We start from the raw sequence: 15,684 nt of genomic DNA, 5'->3' as shown, positions 1-15,684 counted from the left end.
CTTTCAGAGTCGTTTGTTTCCTGATCACCTACCATGTGCTGGCACAATGCTGAGAGCTTTACTCACACTCCCTCAGTCACTCCAACCAACAGCCGGTGAGAGTCTCATCCTCATATCACAGAGGAGGAAGCTAAGGCTCAGAGAGCTCCAACAGCCGGCCCAAGGTCCCATTGCGATGATGAGCCTGGGGGTTCACACCTTAGGTCATCTACCTTCTAGCCCAGGCTCCTCTCACCAGGCCATCTAGGCTCACCGGCCTTGACTTCCGTGCTGCCTTGTAACTTCTCTCTTGTTGCACTACAAAGATTCTTGCATGTCCCTAACTGCCCATGTGTCTAAATGTTAGTTCCCCATTGAATCATGAGCTCCTTGATAACAGCAGCCACATCTCATTCATCTCTGTGTCATCTCTAGGTTAGCTGCATCGTTCCTGTCATCTAGGAGATAGAGGAGATGATTAATAAATAGTTGTTGAGTGAGGAATGAACGAATGAATGAATGAATGAATGAAGTGGGGAGGTGGAGGGGAGCAGGGTTAAAGGAGAAAGTGTGAGCAGTGGTGAGCACGGAGCTGAGGGGAGGACGATCGGTACCAAGTGCTTCCGGGCAGCCTCTTGCATCGGCATGTCTCAGAACGGTAGGTCCAAAACTCATCTGGGACAGGTGTGGGGACAGAGAGAAAGCAATCACAGAGGCATCACGGCTGCAGTAGGACTGTAATTTCACAGCAAACCACAGGTTCCAGAACAGGGAGCCTGTGTGGGGTAAAACACAGCACGTGTGCCACACAGCGCAGAGAGTATCTGTGTTCTGCTACCCTGCCATCTTGGAGCTAATGACGGGAGCAGGGCAAAGAGGGAAAGGGGACTTCGGCCAGTGAGCAGCAGAGGAGGAATAAAGAGAAGAGGGAGAAGAGGCTGGCCAGAGATAAGGAGTGGGGTTCTGGTTGTACGGCCTTGAGCAAGTGATTGTTTCTAAGCTTATTCTCCTCCTCTGTAAAATGTAGGATGGTTCTGTGAAATGAGGAGATTGGAACCAGATGATCCGGGATATTCCATTGGCCCTTGAAGAACACAGGCACAGAGGCATGACATACTGGTGCCCATTCTAGGAGGTACTGGGAAGTCAGCACTTCTAGAGCCCAGACTAGATGCAGGGAAGGACTGAAGGAGAGGCTACAGAAGTGGCCAGTCCTGAAGGCTGGTGAGCCCTTTGCACACAGAGAGGGGACAAGCACAATGTGGTGGGTGCCACCCCCATAGAAAGCAGGCACAGGTTCGATGAGCAGGTGAGGTGGAGCAACATGGATGGATTTTAAAGCATAGAGCTTCGTTGAAATAAATAAATAAAAAGTGGCGGGGCATAGTGGCTCACACCTGTAATTCCAACACTTTGGGAGGAGGCTGAGGCGGGTGGATCAGTTGAAGTCAGAAGTCCGAGACCAGCCTGGCCAACATGGTGAAACCCCGTCTCTACCAAAAATACAAAAATTAGCCAGGTGTGGTGGCAGGCGTCTATTACCTCAGCTACTCAGGAGGCTGAGGCAGAAGAATCGCTTGAACTTGGGAGGTTCAGTGAACTGAGATTGCACCACTGCACTCTACAGTGAGACTCTGTCTCAAAAAAAAAAAAAAAGTAAGAGGTGAAATGGGGTCTATAACACAGTACCATTTATGTAAATTAAATACAGATTTTGCAAAAACACATAGAGATACACACTAAGCACATTAACATAGTGGCCTATGAGAATCAGTATAATGTGGTGGTTAAGAGCACAGACTCAGCCGGGCGCAGTGGCTCATGCCTATAATCTCAGAACTTTGGGAGGCCGAGGCGGGTGGGGTCACCTGAGGTCAGGAGTTTGAGACCAGCCTGGCCAACATGGTGAAACCCCATCTCTACTAAAAATACAAAATTAGCCGGGCATAGTGGTGCATGCCTGTAATCCCAGCTATTCAGAAGGCTGAGGCAGGAGAATCACTTGAACTTGGGAGGCAGAGGTTGTGGTGAGCTGAGATTGCGCCATTGCACTCCAGCCTGGCCAGTAAAAGCGAAACTCCATCTCCAAAAAAAAAAAAAAAAGAGCACAGACTCCAGAATTAAATTCCTTGTATTTGAATCCTGGGGCTCTAACAAGTATTAGATGTGGGACCAAACAAGTTACTTACTTAATCTGTACCTCAGTTTCCTCAGCTGTAAAATGGGGATAATAAAAATATCAACCTCACAGGGGTGTCGAGCATGAAATTATGCTTAGAATGGTGTTTAGCCTTAGTAAGAGCTGTATTAGCTCACTAGCACAATTACAGGGATTCATTAAGATGGCTAAAGTCGAAAACACAGAAAACAACATGAGGAGGATGTAGAGAATTTAGAATCTTCATACATTGCTGGGCCGGGCGCGGTGGCTCAAGCCTGTAATCCCAGCACTTTGGGAGGCCGAGACAGGCAGATCATGAGGTCAGGAGATCGAGACCATCCTGGCTAACACGGTGAAACCCTGTCTCCACTAAAAATACAAAAAACTAGTCGGGCGTGGTGGCGGGCGCCTGTAGTCCCAGCTACTTGGGAGGCTGAGGCAGGACAATGGCATGAACCCGGGAGCCGAGATCACGCCACTGCACTCCAGCCTGGGTGACAGAGCAAGACTCCGTCTCGAAAAAAAAAAAAAAAAAAAAGAATCTTCATACATTGCTGTTGGGAACGTTAAATGGTACAGCCGTTTGGAAAAGTCTCGCAGTTCCTCAGAATGTTAAATATAGAGTTACCACATGACCCCACAGTTCCACTCGTAGGTGAACACCCAAGAGAAATACAAACATAGATCCATACAAAAACATGTACAGGAACGTTCACAGCAGCATTATTCATAATAGCCAAAAAGTAGAAACAATCCAAATGTCCATCAACTGAGAATGGATAAGCAAAAATGTGGGCCGGGCGTGGTGGCTCACGCCTATAATCCCAGCACTTTGGGAGGCCAAGGCAGGAGAATGGCTTGAGGTCAGGAGTTAGAGATCAGCCTGGGCAACATAGTGAGAGCTAGTCTCCACTAAAATTAAAAAAAAAAATAGCTGGGCATGGTGGCCTGAGCCTGTAGTCCCAGCTACTTGGGAGGCTGAATCAGGAAGACCGTTTCAGCCCAGGAAATCAAGGCTGCGGTGAGGTCTGATCATGCCACTGTACTCCAGCCTGAGTGACTGAGTGAGAACCTGTCTCAAAAAAAAAAAAGTGGTATATCTACACAATGTAATAGTATTCAGCCATAAAAATTAAGTTCTGATCCAGCTACAACATGGATAAGTTTTGAAAACGTTATGCTAAGTGAAAGAGGCCACTCACAAAAGGCCACATATTGTAAGATTCCATTTATGTGAAATGTCCACCATAGGCAATCCATAGAGACAGAAAGCAGAAGAGTGGCTCTCAGGGCTTGGAGGAGGGGAGAAAATGGGGAAGAACTGCTAATGGGTACAGGGTTTCTTTCTGGGGTGAGGAAAATGTTCTAAAAACAAGTCGTGGTGGCCGGGCACGGTGGCTTACGCCTGTAATCCCAGCACTTTGGGAGGCTGAGGTGGGCGGATCACAAGGTCAGGAGATCGAAATCATTCTGGCTAACACGGTGAAACCCCGTCTCCACTAAAAATACAAAAAATTAGCAGGGCGTGGTGGTGGGCGCCCGTAGTCCCAGCTACTCGGGAGGCTGAGGCAGGAGAATGGCGTGAACCTGGGAGGCGGAGCTTGCAGTGAGCCGAGATCGCGCCACTGTACTCCAGCCTGGGCGACGGAGCGAGGCTCTGTCTCAAAAAAAAAAAAAAAAAAACCAGGTCGTGGTAATGGTTACACAACTCCAAATATACTAAAAATCACTAAATTATACATATTAAAAGGATACATTTATGGTAAGTAAATTATATGTCAATAAAAGTGTTATTTAAAAAAGATTACAGGGTAGGGGAAAAGGGTGTAGTTACGGGGGAGGAGAGTGGTGAGACAGCCATGCTAAGGAGCTCCAGCTTGATGCTGGAGGCCATGAGAGACACTGAAGGATTTTAAACAGCAGGATATAGTTTGGATGTTCGTCTCCTCCAAATCTCATGTTGAAATGTGATCCCCAATGTTGGAGGGGATCCTAGTGGGAGGTGTTTGGGTCACAGGGGCGGGCCCCTCTTGAATGGCTTGGTGCCCTCCTTGCAGTAATGAGTGAATTCTCACACTATTAATTAGTTCAAGAGCCTGGTCTCTCTCTCTTGCCCCCTCTCCTCCCCTTCCACCATGGGTAAAAGTTTCCTGAGTCCTCCCAGAAGCTGAGCAGATGCTGGTGCCATGCTTGTACCATCTGCAGAACCCTCAGCCAATTAAACCTCTTTTCTTTATAAATTACCCAGACTCAGATATTCCTTTTTTTTTTTTTTTTCCAGATGGAGTCTTGCTCTGTTGCCCAGGCTGGAGTGCAGTGGTGCGATCTCAGCTCACTGCAACCTCCACCTCTTGGGTTCAAGTGATCCTCCTGGCTCAGCCTCCTGAGTAGCTGAGGCCACAGGTGCGTACCACCACACCTGGCTAATTTTTATATTTTCAGTAGACACGGGGTTTCACCACATTGGTGGGGCTGATCTCTAACTCCTGACCTCAGGTGATCCGCCCATCTCGGTCTCCCAAAGTACTGGGATTACAGGCTGGAGCCACCACGCCCAGTGAGATATTCCTTTATAGCAACACAAAATGGGCTAACACACAGGACTAACTGGAATAGTGACGTGTGGTGACGTGAAGTAAGGATGAAGTACAAAGATTCCTGTGGTTGCAGAAGGAAGGGATGATTTGGAGGTAGAAGAACACAGTAGGGTGGAGGGGTGGGTATAACAACCCAAGCGAGAAATGAGGCTCTGAGCTGACCTAAGTGCCTAAGTGCCAAGACAAAGATGAACCATGGACTTTCTGTTGATGGGGAGGCAGGCACACAGAGCAAAAGGAGGGCAGCGGATGAGGGCATAGGAAAAGCACAGGTGCCCGAGTAATGGTTAGATGATCCTGGTGGCAGGTGTGGGCTGACTCAGGCTTAGGCGTTGCTACCATCTTACTTCCCAGCTGGTAGTTTCTGTCCTTAAACAAACAAAAAGGCTAAAGACGGAACAAAATCGTGTACTGGCAGAGTGTGTGTGAAGGGTGAGAAGTGACACCGTGCCCTGTGGCCATTCTTCAGCAACAGGGGAGGGAACGCCCCCTGTGGAGTGGAGCCAGGCGGAGGCAGGGAGATGGCTCCGGAAAATCAATGAGCAGGAGAAGGAGGAGGCAGGGCAGGAGGGGGCCAGAGGTTATAGAAGGGGACCCCCCTTGCCTCAGCCTCTCCCAGCCATCAGAGAACCTGCAGCTGCTATGAGCTCACTGCAAGGACATTATAACAGGGGTCCTCAAAGAATGAATGCCCGAGGGGCGGTGGGGTGGGAAGAATCCGTAGCCAGGGCCGGCCCATTCCCAGGGGCAAGTCACTTCACCTGTTTGAGTACAAGAGTAATGAAACCCATCATTTACCACGGTCTGTAATGTAAAGTGCCCTCACGTTTGTATCTCGCACTTGCAGCTCTTGAGATGAGTGTTATTGTCATCATCTTCACCACTTGAGTAAAAGCGCCAAAGGGGCACGAATTATATAGTTTTTCCTTTGATGTAGCCCAAATGCCTAGAACAGTGACTGGCACATAGCCCAGATAGTCAAAACTATTTGTTGAATGAATATTGAACGAATCTCATTTTTTGTTTTACTTCCATTTTGCAATCAAAGAAATAGGCTCTGAAGAATGATATGATACGTCCAGAGTCACCTGGCCAGCAACTGACAGAGCTAGAGTGGGAGTCCCCCAACCCATGCAACTCCACCTCACTACTACTGCCAGCCTCAGCTCCGGGAGCAGAGTATGGGACAGACGACCTCCTAGGCCCTTTTGAGCTTTGATGCTAAGGAGAAAAGGGCCTTAGAAAGACCAAGACACTGGCCAGGCGCGGTGGCTCACGCCTGTAATCCCAGCACTTTGGGAGGCCAAGACGGGCAGATCACCTAGAGGTCGGGAGTTGGAGACCAGCCTGACCAACATGGAGAAACCCCGTCTCTACTAAAAACACAAAAAAATTAGCCAGGCATGGTGGCGGATGACTGTAATCCCAGCTACTCGAACCCGGGAGGTGGAGGTTGCAGTGAGCCGAGATCACGCCATTGCACTCCAGCCTGAGGAACAAGAGTGAAACTCCATCTCAAAAAAAAAAATAAGACCCAAGACCCATGCTGCCAGCCTTTGGTTTCTCAAAGCCCCAGTCTTCCCAAGTTATCCTGTGAGGCCACTTCCCTCAGATCCAGCAGTGCAGGGAGCAGCAGGAGTTCACAGGGCACTCTGGGGCAGGGTGTGGGCCCCAAGCCAGTGCTTCCCCCTGGCCTGCCGGCACTGGCATTTTTTTAGTCAACAAGCATTTCCTGGGCCCTGCCCATGCAGGGCGTGAGGCTGACCCAGGGAAGGGGACCCTGAGGAGAGCAAGGAGCCAGGCAAGACTGACTCACGCCTGGTTGCAGGAGACCTGGTTGAAGCGGCAGGCGAAGATGAAGTTGCCCAGTGTGTCCTCCTCCAGGGATGGCAGAGTCTCTGGCAGTCTCGACAGGATGTTGATGTAGTGGAAGCGGTACCACTCCCTCACTGCATCCACCCCTGATGAGTATGTCTGGTAGAAGCAGTCTGATTTGTTCTGGTTGCACTGGACACAGAGACCAGAGTCAGAGGGGAAATGCAGCCGTGGATAAGCCCCTTGGCAGGGCCAGGGGCCAAGAATGAGTGATCTGGGGTTCTGAGGACTGATGGACGGGGTCGGAAGCCAGGAGTGGGGAAAGACAGAAGTGGAAGAGAAGCAGAAGTCCCCAGGAGCATGGACCAGGAAAGCATGGGGTTAAGGGACTTGCCGACCAGGAAGGAGACCAGCAGCTGCACACACACGGTTTGGGTTCATTTATACCTCCCCTCCTGGGGAGGCGCAGGGAGGAGCAAGACTTTCCCTCCCATTTCACTGATGGGAAGACTGAGGGATCAACAGATTTGTTCCAGCAAGAGCTGGGACTAGAAATCTAGTCCCCAGCCCACTCTTACTAGTGGGAACCTCCCTATCTCCTTTCCTTGGGTCTTCCCTCCCTCCCTCCTTCCCTCCCTCCTTCCCTCCCTCCCTCTTTCTCTCTCTTTTTTTCTTTTCTTTTCTTTTCTTTCTTTCTTTCTCTCTCTCTCTCTTTCTCTCTTTCTTTCTCTCTCTCTCTTTTTTTTTTTTTTTGGCAGACAGGGGCTCATTCTGTCACTCAGGCTGGAGTGCAGTGGTGTGATCAAGGCTCACTGCAGTCTCCATCTCCCGAGTTCAAGCGATTCTCCCATCTCAGCCTCCTGAGTAGCTGGTACTACAGGCTTGTGCCACCACACAGGTTACTTTTTGTATTTTTTTGTAGAGATGGGGTTTCACTATGTTGCCCAGGCTGGTCTAAAACTCCTGTGCTCAGGTGATCTGCACGCCTTGGCCTCCCAAGTGCTAGGATTACAGGCGGGAGTCACCATGCCCAGCCTCATTTTATATTTAAAAAAAAAAAAAAAAATTTGGGCCAGGTGCGGTGGCTCACTCCTGTAATAGGGCACTTCAGGAGGCCGAGGCGGGTGGATCACCTGAGGTCAGGAGTTCCAGACCAGCCTGACCAACATGGAGAAACCCTGTCTCTACTAAAAATATAAAAAATTAGCCAGGCATGGTGGTGCATGACTGTAATCCCAGCTACTCAGAATGGAGGCAGGAGAATCGCTTGCACCCGGGAGGTGGAGGTTGCAGTGAGCCGAGATCACGCCATTGCACTCCAACCTGGGCAATAAGAGCGAAACTCCGTCTCAAAAAAAAAATTAAGTTTCCTTTTTTTTGTTTGTTTTTTGAGATGGAGTCTTGCTCTGTCGCCCAGGCTGGAGGGCAGTGGCTCGATCTCGGCTCACTGCAACCTCTGTCTCCCGGGTTCAAGCGATTCTCCTGGCTCAGTTTCTCGAGTAGCTGGGATTACAGGTGCGTGCCACCAAGCCTGGCTAATTTTTGTATTTTTAGTAGAGATGGGGTTTCACCACGTTGGCCAGGCTGGTCTTGAACTTCTGACCTCAGGTGATCCACCCGCCTCGGCCTCCCAAAGTGCTGGGATTACAGGCATGAGCCACTGCGCCCAGCTAAATTTCCTTTTCTTACTGTCTCCTTCTTCTCTATCTTGGGCTGTTAGCCCAGTTCTCCATCACGCTGGAGGGTCCCAACTGTGTCCCACTAGTGGGGACTGGAATTCAGAAAGTTGCATTTTCCTTCCTGAATCAAGGACCAGAAACAGTAAAACAATAATAATAATAATAATAATAAAAGTGCATTTTCCATAAATTTGACTTCCTACCCCTGAAACGTTTCTACACAGGACCCCAGGGAAGAGGCCCCAAAAGCTGGGGCACCAACAGGTGTTATTTTAATTATCTAGTTGTTATGTGTATTTATTTACTTATTGTTTTGCCCGCGAGCCCACCAGGCCCCGTGTGGTGTCGGTGGGCTGCGCAGGCGGTCCGGAAAGGAGCGGAGCCCACGGGAGGGCGGGGCCAGGGGAGGGCGAGGGGCGGGGCGGGCCCCTCGGCGCTGCGGGCCTCACCAGCTGGAAACCTATCTTCCAGTCCTTCCAGTCCACTTGGGGGTTGTTGTCCCGCACGCTGGAGGCGGCGCTACGGGCTTGACGGGCCCCGTGAAGCGGGGACGGGACTCTCAGGCGCTGCAAGGGGTGCAGCAGAGTGCCCCGCAGGTCGCGACGGCCGCGGGAGCCGGCCACGAGGGTGGGGGAGGAGTCGTATTTGTACAGGTCAAAGAGCGTCTGCTGTGTGATGCGGTCCAGCTCCTCCAGCTCCTCTTTAATTTCGGGATACCTGAAGGGGCGAGGGGAAAAGGGTCAGGCCAGGGGCCCTGGCGCGAGTGTCTGGCCCCTCCGCGGGTCAGGATCCTCCTCTGTGCCCCAGGAGGCGGGTCCATCCCGGAGAAGCCTGGGCGGGGCTGGGGTCGTCGTGGCGCCTCCCGGCCGTCCGGTGGTGAAGGGTAAACAGGTGTGTCCGCTGGGAGCCCGGCCGGGACGGCAGTTACTGCGGACTGTTTATTGAAGGAGAGAGGCAGGAGGCGCCTGTCGTCTGCGGGGCGCTCTCCTCCCCCTCGCCCGGACCTAGAAGGGAACCCGGAACTTGTCTGCCCTTTCCCAAGGAGGAGAAGAGTGGGGGCCTCGGCCTTGGCGTGACCGCGGTGCCCAGGTCATCCGGCCCTGATCCTCTCAGGGGAGTGGCCTTTCGGCGTGCCGCTTGGCACCTAAATCAAGAGTTCACAACTGCACTTTTAGAATCTCCAACTGTAAAAATACAGGATGCCGCACCCACCCCGCCTCCCTCCTCCAAAGACTGTTCTAATGTGTTTCGGGTGCGGCCCAAACACCATAAATTAAACACAGCTCACTGTAAATCCCTACATTCCTTCTTAATGCAGTTCCTATTACCATCTCCATCATGAAAGTCCAGAGTAGCAGGGCCTTAGGGATGTAATCTACCAAAACATAACAAATATAGAACTAATAAACTGAACAAGGTCACAGGGTGCAAAATAAATACACAACAAAAATTAATCGCATTTAGGCCGGGTGCGGTGGCTCACGCCTGTAATCCCAGCACTTTGGGAGGCCGAGGTGGGCAGATCACGAGGTCAGAAGATCAAGACCACCCTGGCTAACACGGTGAAACCCCGTCTCTACTAAAAAAAATACAAAAAATTAGCCGGGCGTGGTGCCGGGCGCCTGTAGTCCCAGCTACTCGGGAGACTGAGGCAGGAGAATGGCGTGAACCCCGGAGGCGGAGCTTGCAGTGAGCCGAGATCGCACCCCTGCACTCCAGCCTGGGCGACAGAGCGAGACTCCATCTCAAAAAAAAAAAAAAAAAAAAAAAAAATTGCATTTCCGTCTCAAAAAAAATAATTAATTGCATTTCTACATGCTGGCAACAAAAAAACTGGAAAACCAGAAACACAACAGCAATATTAAATAACAGAAACAACATCAAATACATAGAAATAAATGTAACAAAAGATGTGCAAGACTGAAAAATATGTTGAAATCCCAGCTGAAATACATCCAAGTTCAGAATAAGTGGAGAGATATATATGTGTATATATATGGATTCAACACAATCCCTATCAAAACTCTAGCTTTTTTTTTTTTTGGACAGGATCTCATTCTGTCACCCAAGCTGGAGTGCAGTGACACAATCACGGCTCACTGCAGCCTCCTCCTGGGCTCAAGCAATCCTCCCACCTCAGCCTCCCTAGTAGCTGGGACTACAAGTGTGCCACCACACCAAGCTCATTTTCGTATTTTTTTGTAGCGAGGGGGTTTCACCACGTTGCCCAGGCTGGACTCCAACTCCTGAGCCCAAGCAATCACCAGCCTCAACCTCCTAAAGTGCTGGGACTGCAGGCGTGAGTCACTGCACCCGGCCCCAGCAGATATTTTTAAAGAAACTGACAGACTGGTTCTAAGACTTATCTGGAAATGCAAACAATCTAGAATAGCCAGAAAATTTTAGAAAAGAAGAGCCCAGCTGGAAAATGTATTCCTCCTGACCTTAGTATTTACTATAAAGCCACAGTAATCAAAACAATGTGGTTCTTCGTAAGGAGAGACAATAGATCAATGGAACAGAATAGAGTCCTGAAATAAACTCACGCATAGATGGTCAACTGATTTTTGACCAAAACACCGATTCAATTCAGTGGAGAAAATAAAATTTGTGAGCAGATTCTGCTAGAACAACTGAATACTGTACTAGAAAAAAAAAAAAAAATGACCCTCAATTTCTACCTTATACTATACAGGCAAAAGTTAATTCAAGATGGATCATAACCTAAACATGAAATTCAGAACCATGAACACTCTAGAAGATGGAAGATATCTTCCTGACCTTGGGGTAGGCAAAATTCTCTTGTAAGAAAAATATCTAACAAATAATCCCTACAACGACCCTATGTAGTAGGCACTTTATGAACAGACCTACCGTTTTTTGTTGTTTTTTTTTTTTAACGAGACAGAGTCTCGCTCGGTCACCCAGGCTGGATGGAGTGCAGTGGCACAATCACGGCTCACAAGCTCTGCCTCCCGGGTTCACACCATTCTCCTGCCTCAGCCTCCCGAGTAGCTGGAACTACAGGCCCCCGCCACCACGCCCGGCTAATTTTTTGTATTTTTTAAAGTAGAGATGGGGTTTCACCGTGTTAGCCAGAATGATTTCGATCTCCTGACCTTGTGATCCGCCTACCTCAGCCTCCCAAAGTGCTGGGATTACAGGCGTGTGAGCCACCGCGCCCAGCCGAACAGACCTACATTTTTTAAAGATTCTGACCCTGTACACAGCTAGTGAGAATATAAAATGATACAATCACTTTGGAAAACAATCTGGAAGTTCTTCAAAAAGTTAGATATAGAGTTACCATATAACCCATCCATTCCACTCCTAAGAGAATGAAAGCATATGCCCCCCGACCACACACACACAAATGTGCACAAATGTTCATACCAGTATTATTCCTAATAGCCAAAAAGTAGAAATAAGCCAAATGTCCATCAATTTATGAAAGTATAAATAAAATGTGGTACATCCATACACTGGAATAATATTTGGCAAATAAAAAGGAATTAAATGCTGATTTATGCTACAACATGGATGATGCTTGAAAACGTTATACTAAATGAAAGAAGCCACTCACAGAAGACGACATATAGCATGATTCTAATTATAGGAAATGTCCAGAATAAGCAAATCTATAGACAGAAAGTAGACTAGTGGTTGCACAGGGCTAGGGGTTAGGTAGATGGGAGGGAAAGATGAATGCCTGTTAAAGGGTACGGGGTTTCTTTTGGGGGTGATGAAAATGTTCTAAAATTGATTGTACTAATAATTGCACGATTCTGTGAAATATATTAAAAACGATTGAATTTTAAGTGGGTAAATTGTATGGTGTGTGAATTACATCTCAATAAAGCTGTTTTTTAAAGGAAAAATACCTAATGAAAAGATCATCTTGATATATAAAGAATTCTTGTACGCCGGGCACGGTGGCTCAAGCCTGTAATCCCAGCACTTTGGGAGGCCGAGAGGGGCGGATCACGAGGTCAGGAGATCGAGACCATCCTGGCTAACACGGTGAAACCCCGTCTCTACTAAAAAAATACAAAAAACTAGCCGGGCGAGGTGGCGGGCGCCTGTAGTCCCAGCTACTCAGGAGGCTGAGGCAGGAGAATGGCGTAAACCCGGGAGGCGGAGCTTGCAGTGAGCCGAGATCCGGCCACTGCACTCCAGCCTGGGCGACAGAGCGAGACTCCGTCTCAAAAAAAAAAAAAAGAATTCTTGTAAATTAACAATTAAAAAAAAAATTTTAATGACCAAAAAGCATATACAAATGGTCACTAAACACCTGAAAAGCTACTCAACATAATTAGTCCTCAGGAAAATGCTAATTAAATCCATGATAAGGTACCATTAGAAAGGCTAAAATTAAAAAGACTGACATAAGTGTTGGTGAGGATGTAGAGAGCAATTGGAATTCTTCTAAGCTGCTGATAGGAGCATAAAATGGTACCACTGCTTTGGAGGACCAGTTAGTAGTTGCTTATAATTTTAAACATGCATATCTACCTTATGACCCAGTAATTTCATTTCTGAATATTTTACCAGATCCACCCCTAGCTACTACACAAGAGCAAGAAAAACATGAAGATTTGTACCTGAGGCTGGGTGCAGTGGCTCACACCTGTAATCCCAGCCCTTTGGGAGGCCAAGGCGGGTGGATCACCTGAGGTCAAGAGTTCGAGACCAGACTGATCAACATGGAGAAACCCCATCTCTACTAAAAATGCAAAATTAGCCGGGCGTGGTGGCACATGCCTGTAATCCCAGCTACTCGGGAGGCTGAGGCAGGAGAATCGCTTGAACTCAGGAGGCGGAGGTTGCAGTGAGCCAAGATCTTGCCATTGCACTCCAGCCTGGGCAACCAGAGTGAAATTCCATCTCAAAAATAAATAAATAAATAAGATTTGTACATAAATGTTCATAGCCATTTTATTTATAATAGCCAAAAAGCCTAAAGCAACTCAAAAGTGTGTTGAAGGTGTGTGTTTGGCATTCTAGGAAACTTGCTCATTACTGCTAATTAAAAGAATGGCAATCGGCGGGGCATGATGGCTCACACCTGTAATTCCAGAACTTTGGAAGGCCAAGTGGGTGGATCACTCAAGCTCAGGAGTTTGAGACCAGCCTGGGCAACACGATGAAACCTTGTATCTACAAAAAATACAAAAATTCACCAGATGTGGTGGTGCACACCTGTAGTCCCAGCTGCTCAGAAGAGTGAGGCAAAAGAGTTGCCTGAGTCTGGGAGTTTGAGGCTACAGTGAGCCGTGATCGTGTGGCTGCACTCCAACCTGGGCAACAGAGCAAGACCCTGTCTTGAAAAAAAAAAAAAAAGAATGGCTATCCTAGCTAGCATTTATTGAGCACTTACTATGAGCCAGGTACTGTGGTATTAGAATGTACATTATTTAATTGTTAAAAGAAGAACGTTAGACAAAATTAAATTTAACAGAGTTTACTTGAGCAAAGAACGATGTTCAAATCAGGCAGCCCCTCAACCGGAATAGGCTCATCAAAACCACTCAGCAATAAAAAGGAACTGATACATGCAAAAAAACAGGGAAGAATTCCAGAAACATTAAGCCAAATAAGTCAGACACACATACAAGAAAATACATAATGTATGATCCCATTTATATGAATTCTATGAACAGACAAAACTACTTGATGGTGATAGCATTCAGAAAATGATAGTGGGAGAGGAAGAGGAATTGATGGAAAGGGGGCACTAGGTAATGGGAGTGTTCAACATCTTGACTGTCAAACCTGAGTGGGCACTCAAGATTTGTTCATTTTGGCTGGGCGCGGTGGCTCACGCCTGTAATCCCAGCACTTTGGGAGGCCGAGGCGGGCAGATCACAAGGTCAAGAGTTCAAGACCAGCCTGACCAACATAGTGAAACCTTGTCTCTACTAAAAAATACAAAAATTAGCTGGGCGTAGCGGCACACACCTGTAATCCCAGCTACTTGGGAAGCTGGGGCAGGAGAATTGCTTGAACCTGGGAGGCGGAGGGTGCAGTGAGCCGAGATCATACCACTGCATCCCAGCCTGGGCGACAGGGCGAGACTTTGTCTCAAAAAAAAAAAAAAAGATTTGTTCATTTTATTGTATGTAAATTATGCCTCACTTAAAGAAAAAAATAGCAGTGCAGGGTCTTACTTGCCAGATTCAGATTTAATGGGTCTGGGACGGAGCCAGAACCAGGTTGTTTAAAAGAGCCCCCACGTGGTCCTAACGTGCAGCTACATTAACCACCGTCTAGTCCAGATCTTCACTTCCTCTTCCAGTCAGCTCTATTTCCATCTCTACCAGAAAAGTATAGTTGGCTGGGCCTTAGGCATCAGCTCTGGCAGCCCCTAAACTTCTCACAGGAGAAAATGTAGCTCTGGTAAGGTGTGTGTTTGGCATTCTAAGAGACTTGTTTCTTATTAGTACTTAAAAGAATGACAACATAGCTAGCGTTTATTGAGCACTTACTATGAACCAGGCACTGGCATTAGAATGTACATTATTTGATTGTTAAAAGAAAAACTTTAGGCCGGGCGCGGTGGCTCAAGCCTGTAATCCCAGCACTTTGGGAGGCCGAGACGGGCGGATCACAAGGTCAGGAGATCGAGACCATCCTGGCCAACACGGCGAAACCCCGTCTCTACTAAAAACACAAAAAAATTAGCCGGGCGAGGTGGCGGCGCCTGTAGTCCCAGCTACTCGGGAGGCTGAGGCAGGAGAATGGCGGGAACCCGAGAGGCGGAACTTGCAGTGAGCTGAGATCCGGCCACTGCACTCCAGCCTGGGCGACAGAGCGAGACTCCGTCTCAAAAAGAAAAAAAGAAAAACTTTAGGCCGGGCGCGGTGGCTGAAGCCTGTAATCCCAGCACTTTGGGAGGCCAAGACAGGCGGATCACGAGGTCAGGAGATCGAGACCGTCCTGGCTAACCCGGTGAAACCCCGTCTCTACTAAAAAATACAAAAAAAAAAACTAGCCAGGCGAGGTGGCGGGCGCCTGTAGTCCCAGCTACTTGGGAGGCTGAGGCAGGAGAACGGCGTAAACCCAGGAGGCGGAGCTTGCAGTGAGCTGAGACCCGGCCACTGCACTCCAGCCTGGGCGACAGAGTGAGACTCCGTCTCAAAAAAAAAAAAGAAAAACTTTAAACAAATTAAATTTAACTTGAGTTTCACTGAGCAAAGAATGCACTTGGAATCGAGTGCCCCCCCCGCCCCCAACCAGAATAGGTTCAGAGTGACTCTGGGGTCTACTGCATGATTAGATAATATTTGTGGACAGGAAGAGGAAAGTGACCCACAGAAAACGGAAATGAGGTACAGAAACACCCGGATTGGTTACACCTCTGGCATTTGCTTTATTTGGACAAAGTTTGAACAGTGGGCTGCCTTTCATTGGCCAAAACCCTGCGATTGCTATAAAGGTAGGTTATAGTGTGTTT

At 48.3% G+C, this 15,684-nt stretch overlaps 1 protein-coding gene across 4 annotated transcripts in view; it reads right to left on the bottom strand.

Moving 5' to 3' along the window:
* SCNN1A (sodium channel epithelial 1 alpha subunit) overlaps positions 1-15,684 on the bottom strand; it is a 34,595-nt gene that overhangs the window by 8,599 nt on the left and 10,312 nt on the right. For all 4 annotated transcript variants that reach the window (XM_025402981.1, XM_025402982.1, XM_025402980.1 and 1 more), the window contains 2 exons: positions 8,681-8,948; positions 6,554-6,744 (listed from right to left, as the gene is read on the bottom strand). In XM_025402981.1, the coding sequence (XP_025258766.1) occupies positions 6,554-6,744; positions 8,681-8,948 (459 nt within the window). The remainder of the gene's footprint in view (positions 1-6,553; positions 6,745-8,680; positions 8,949-15,684) is intronic.

The sequence above is a fragment of the Theropithecus gelada genome, chromosome 11 (genome assembly GCF_003255815.1).
Source record: "Theropithecus gelada isolate Dixy chromosome 11, Tgel_1.0, whole genome shotgun sequence".
Lineage (NCBI taxonomy): Eukaryota > Metazoa > Chordata > Mammalia > Primates > Cercopithecidae > Theropithecus > Theropithecus gelada.
This window is presented reverse-complemented; position numbering and strand designations above follow the sequence as displayed.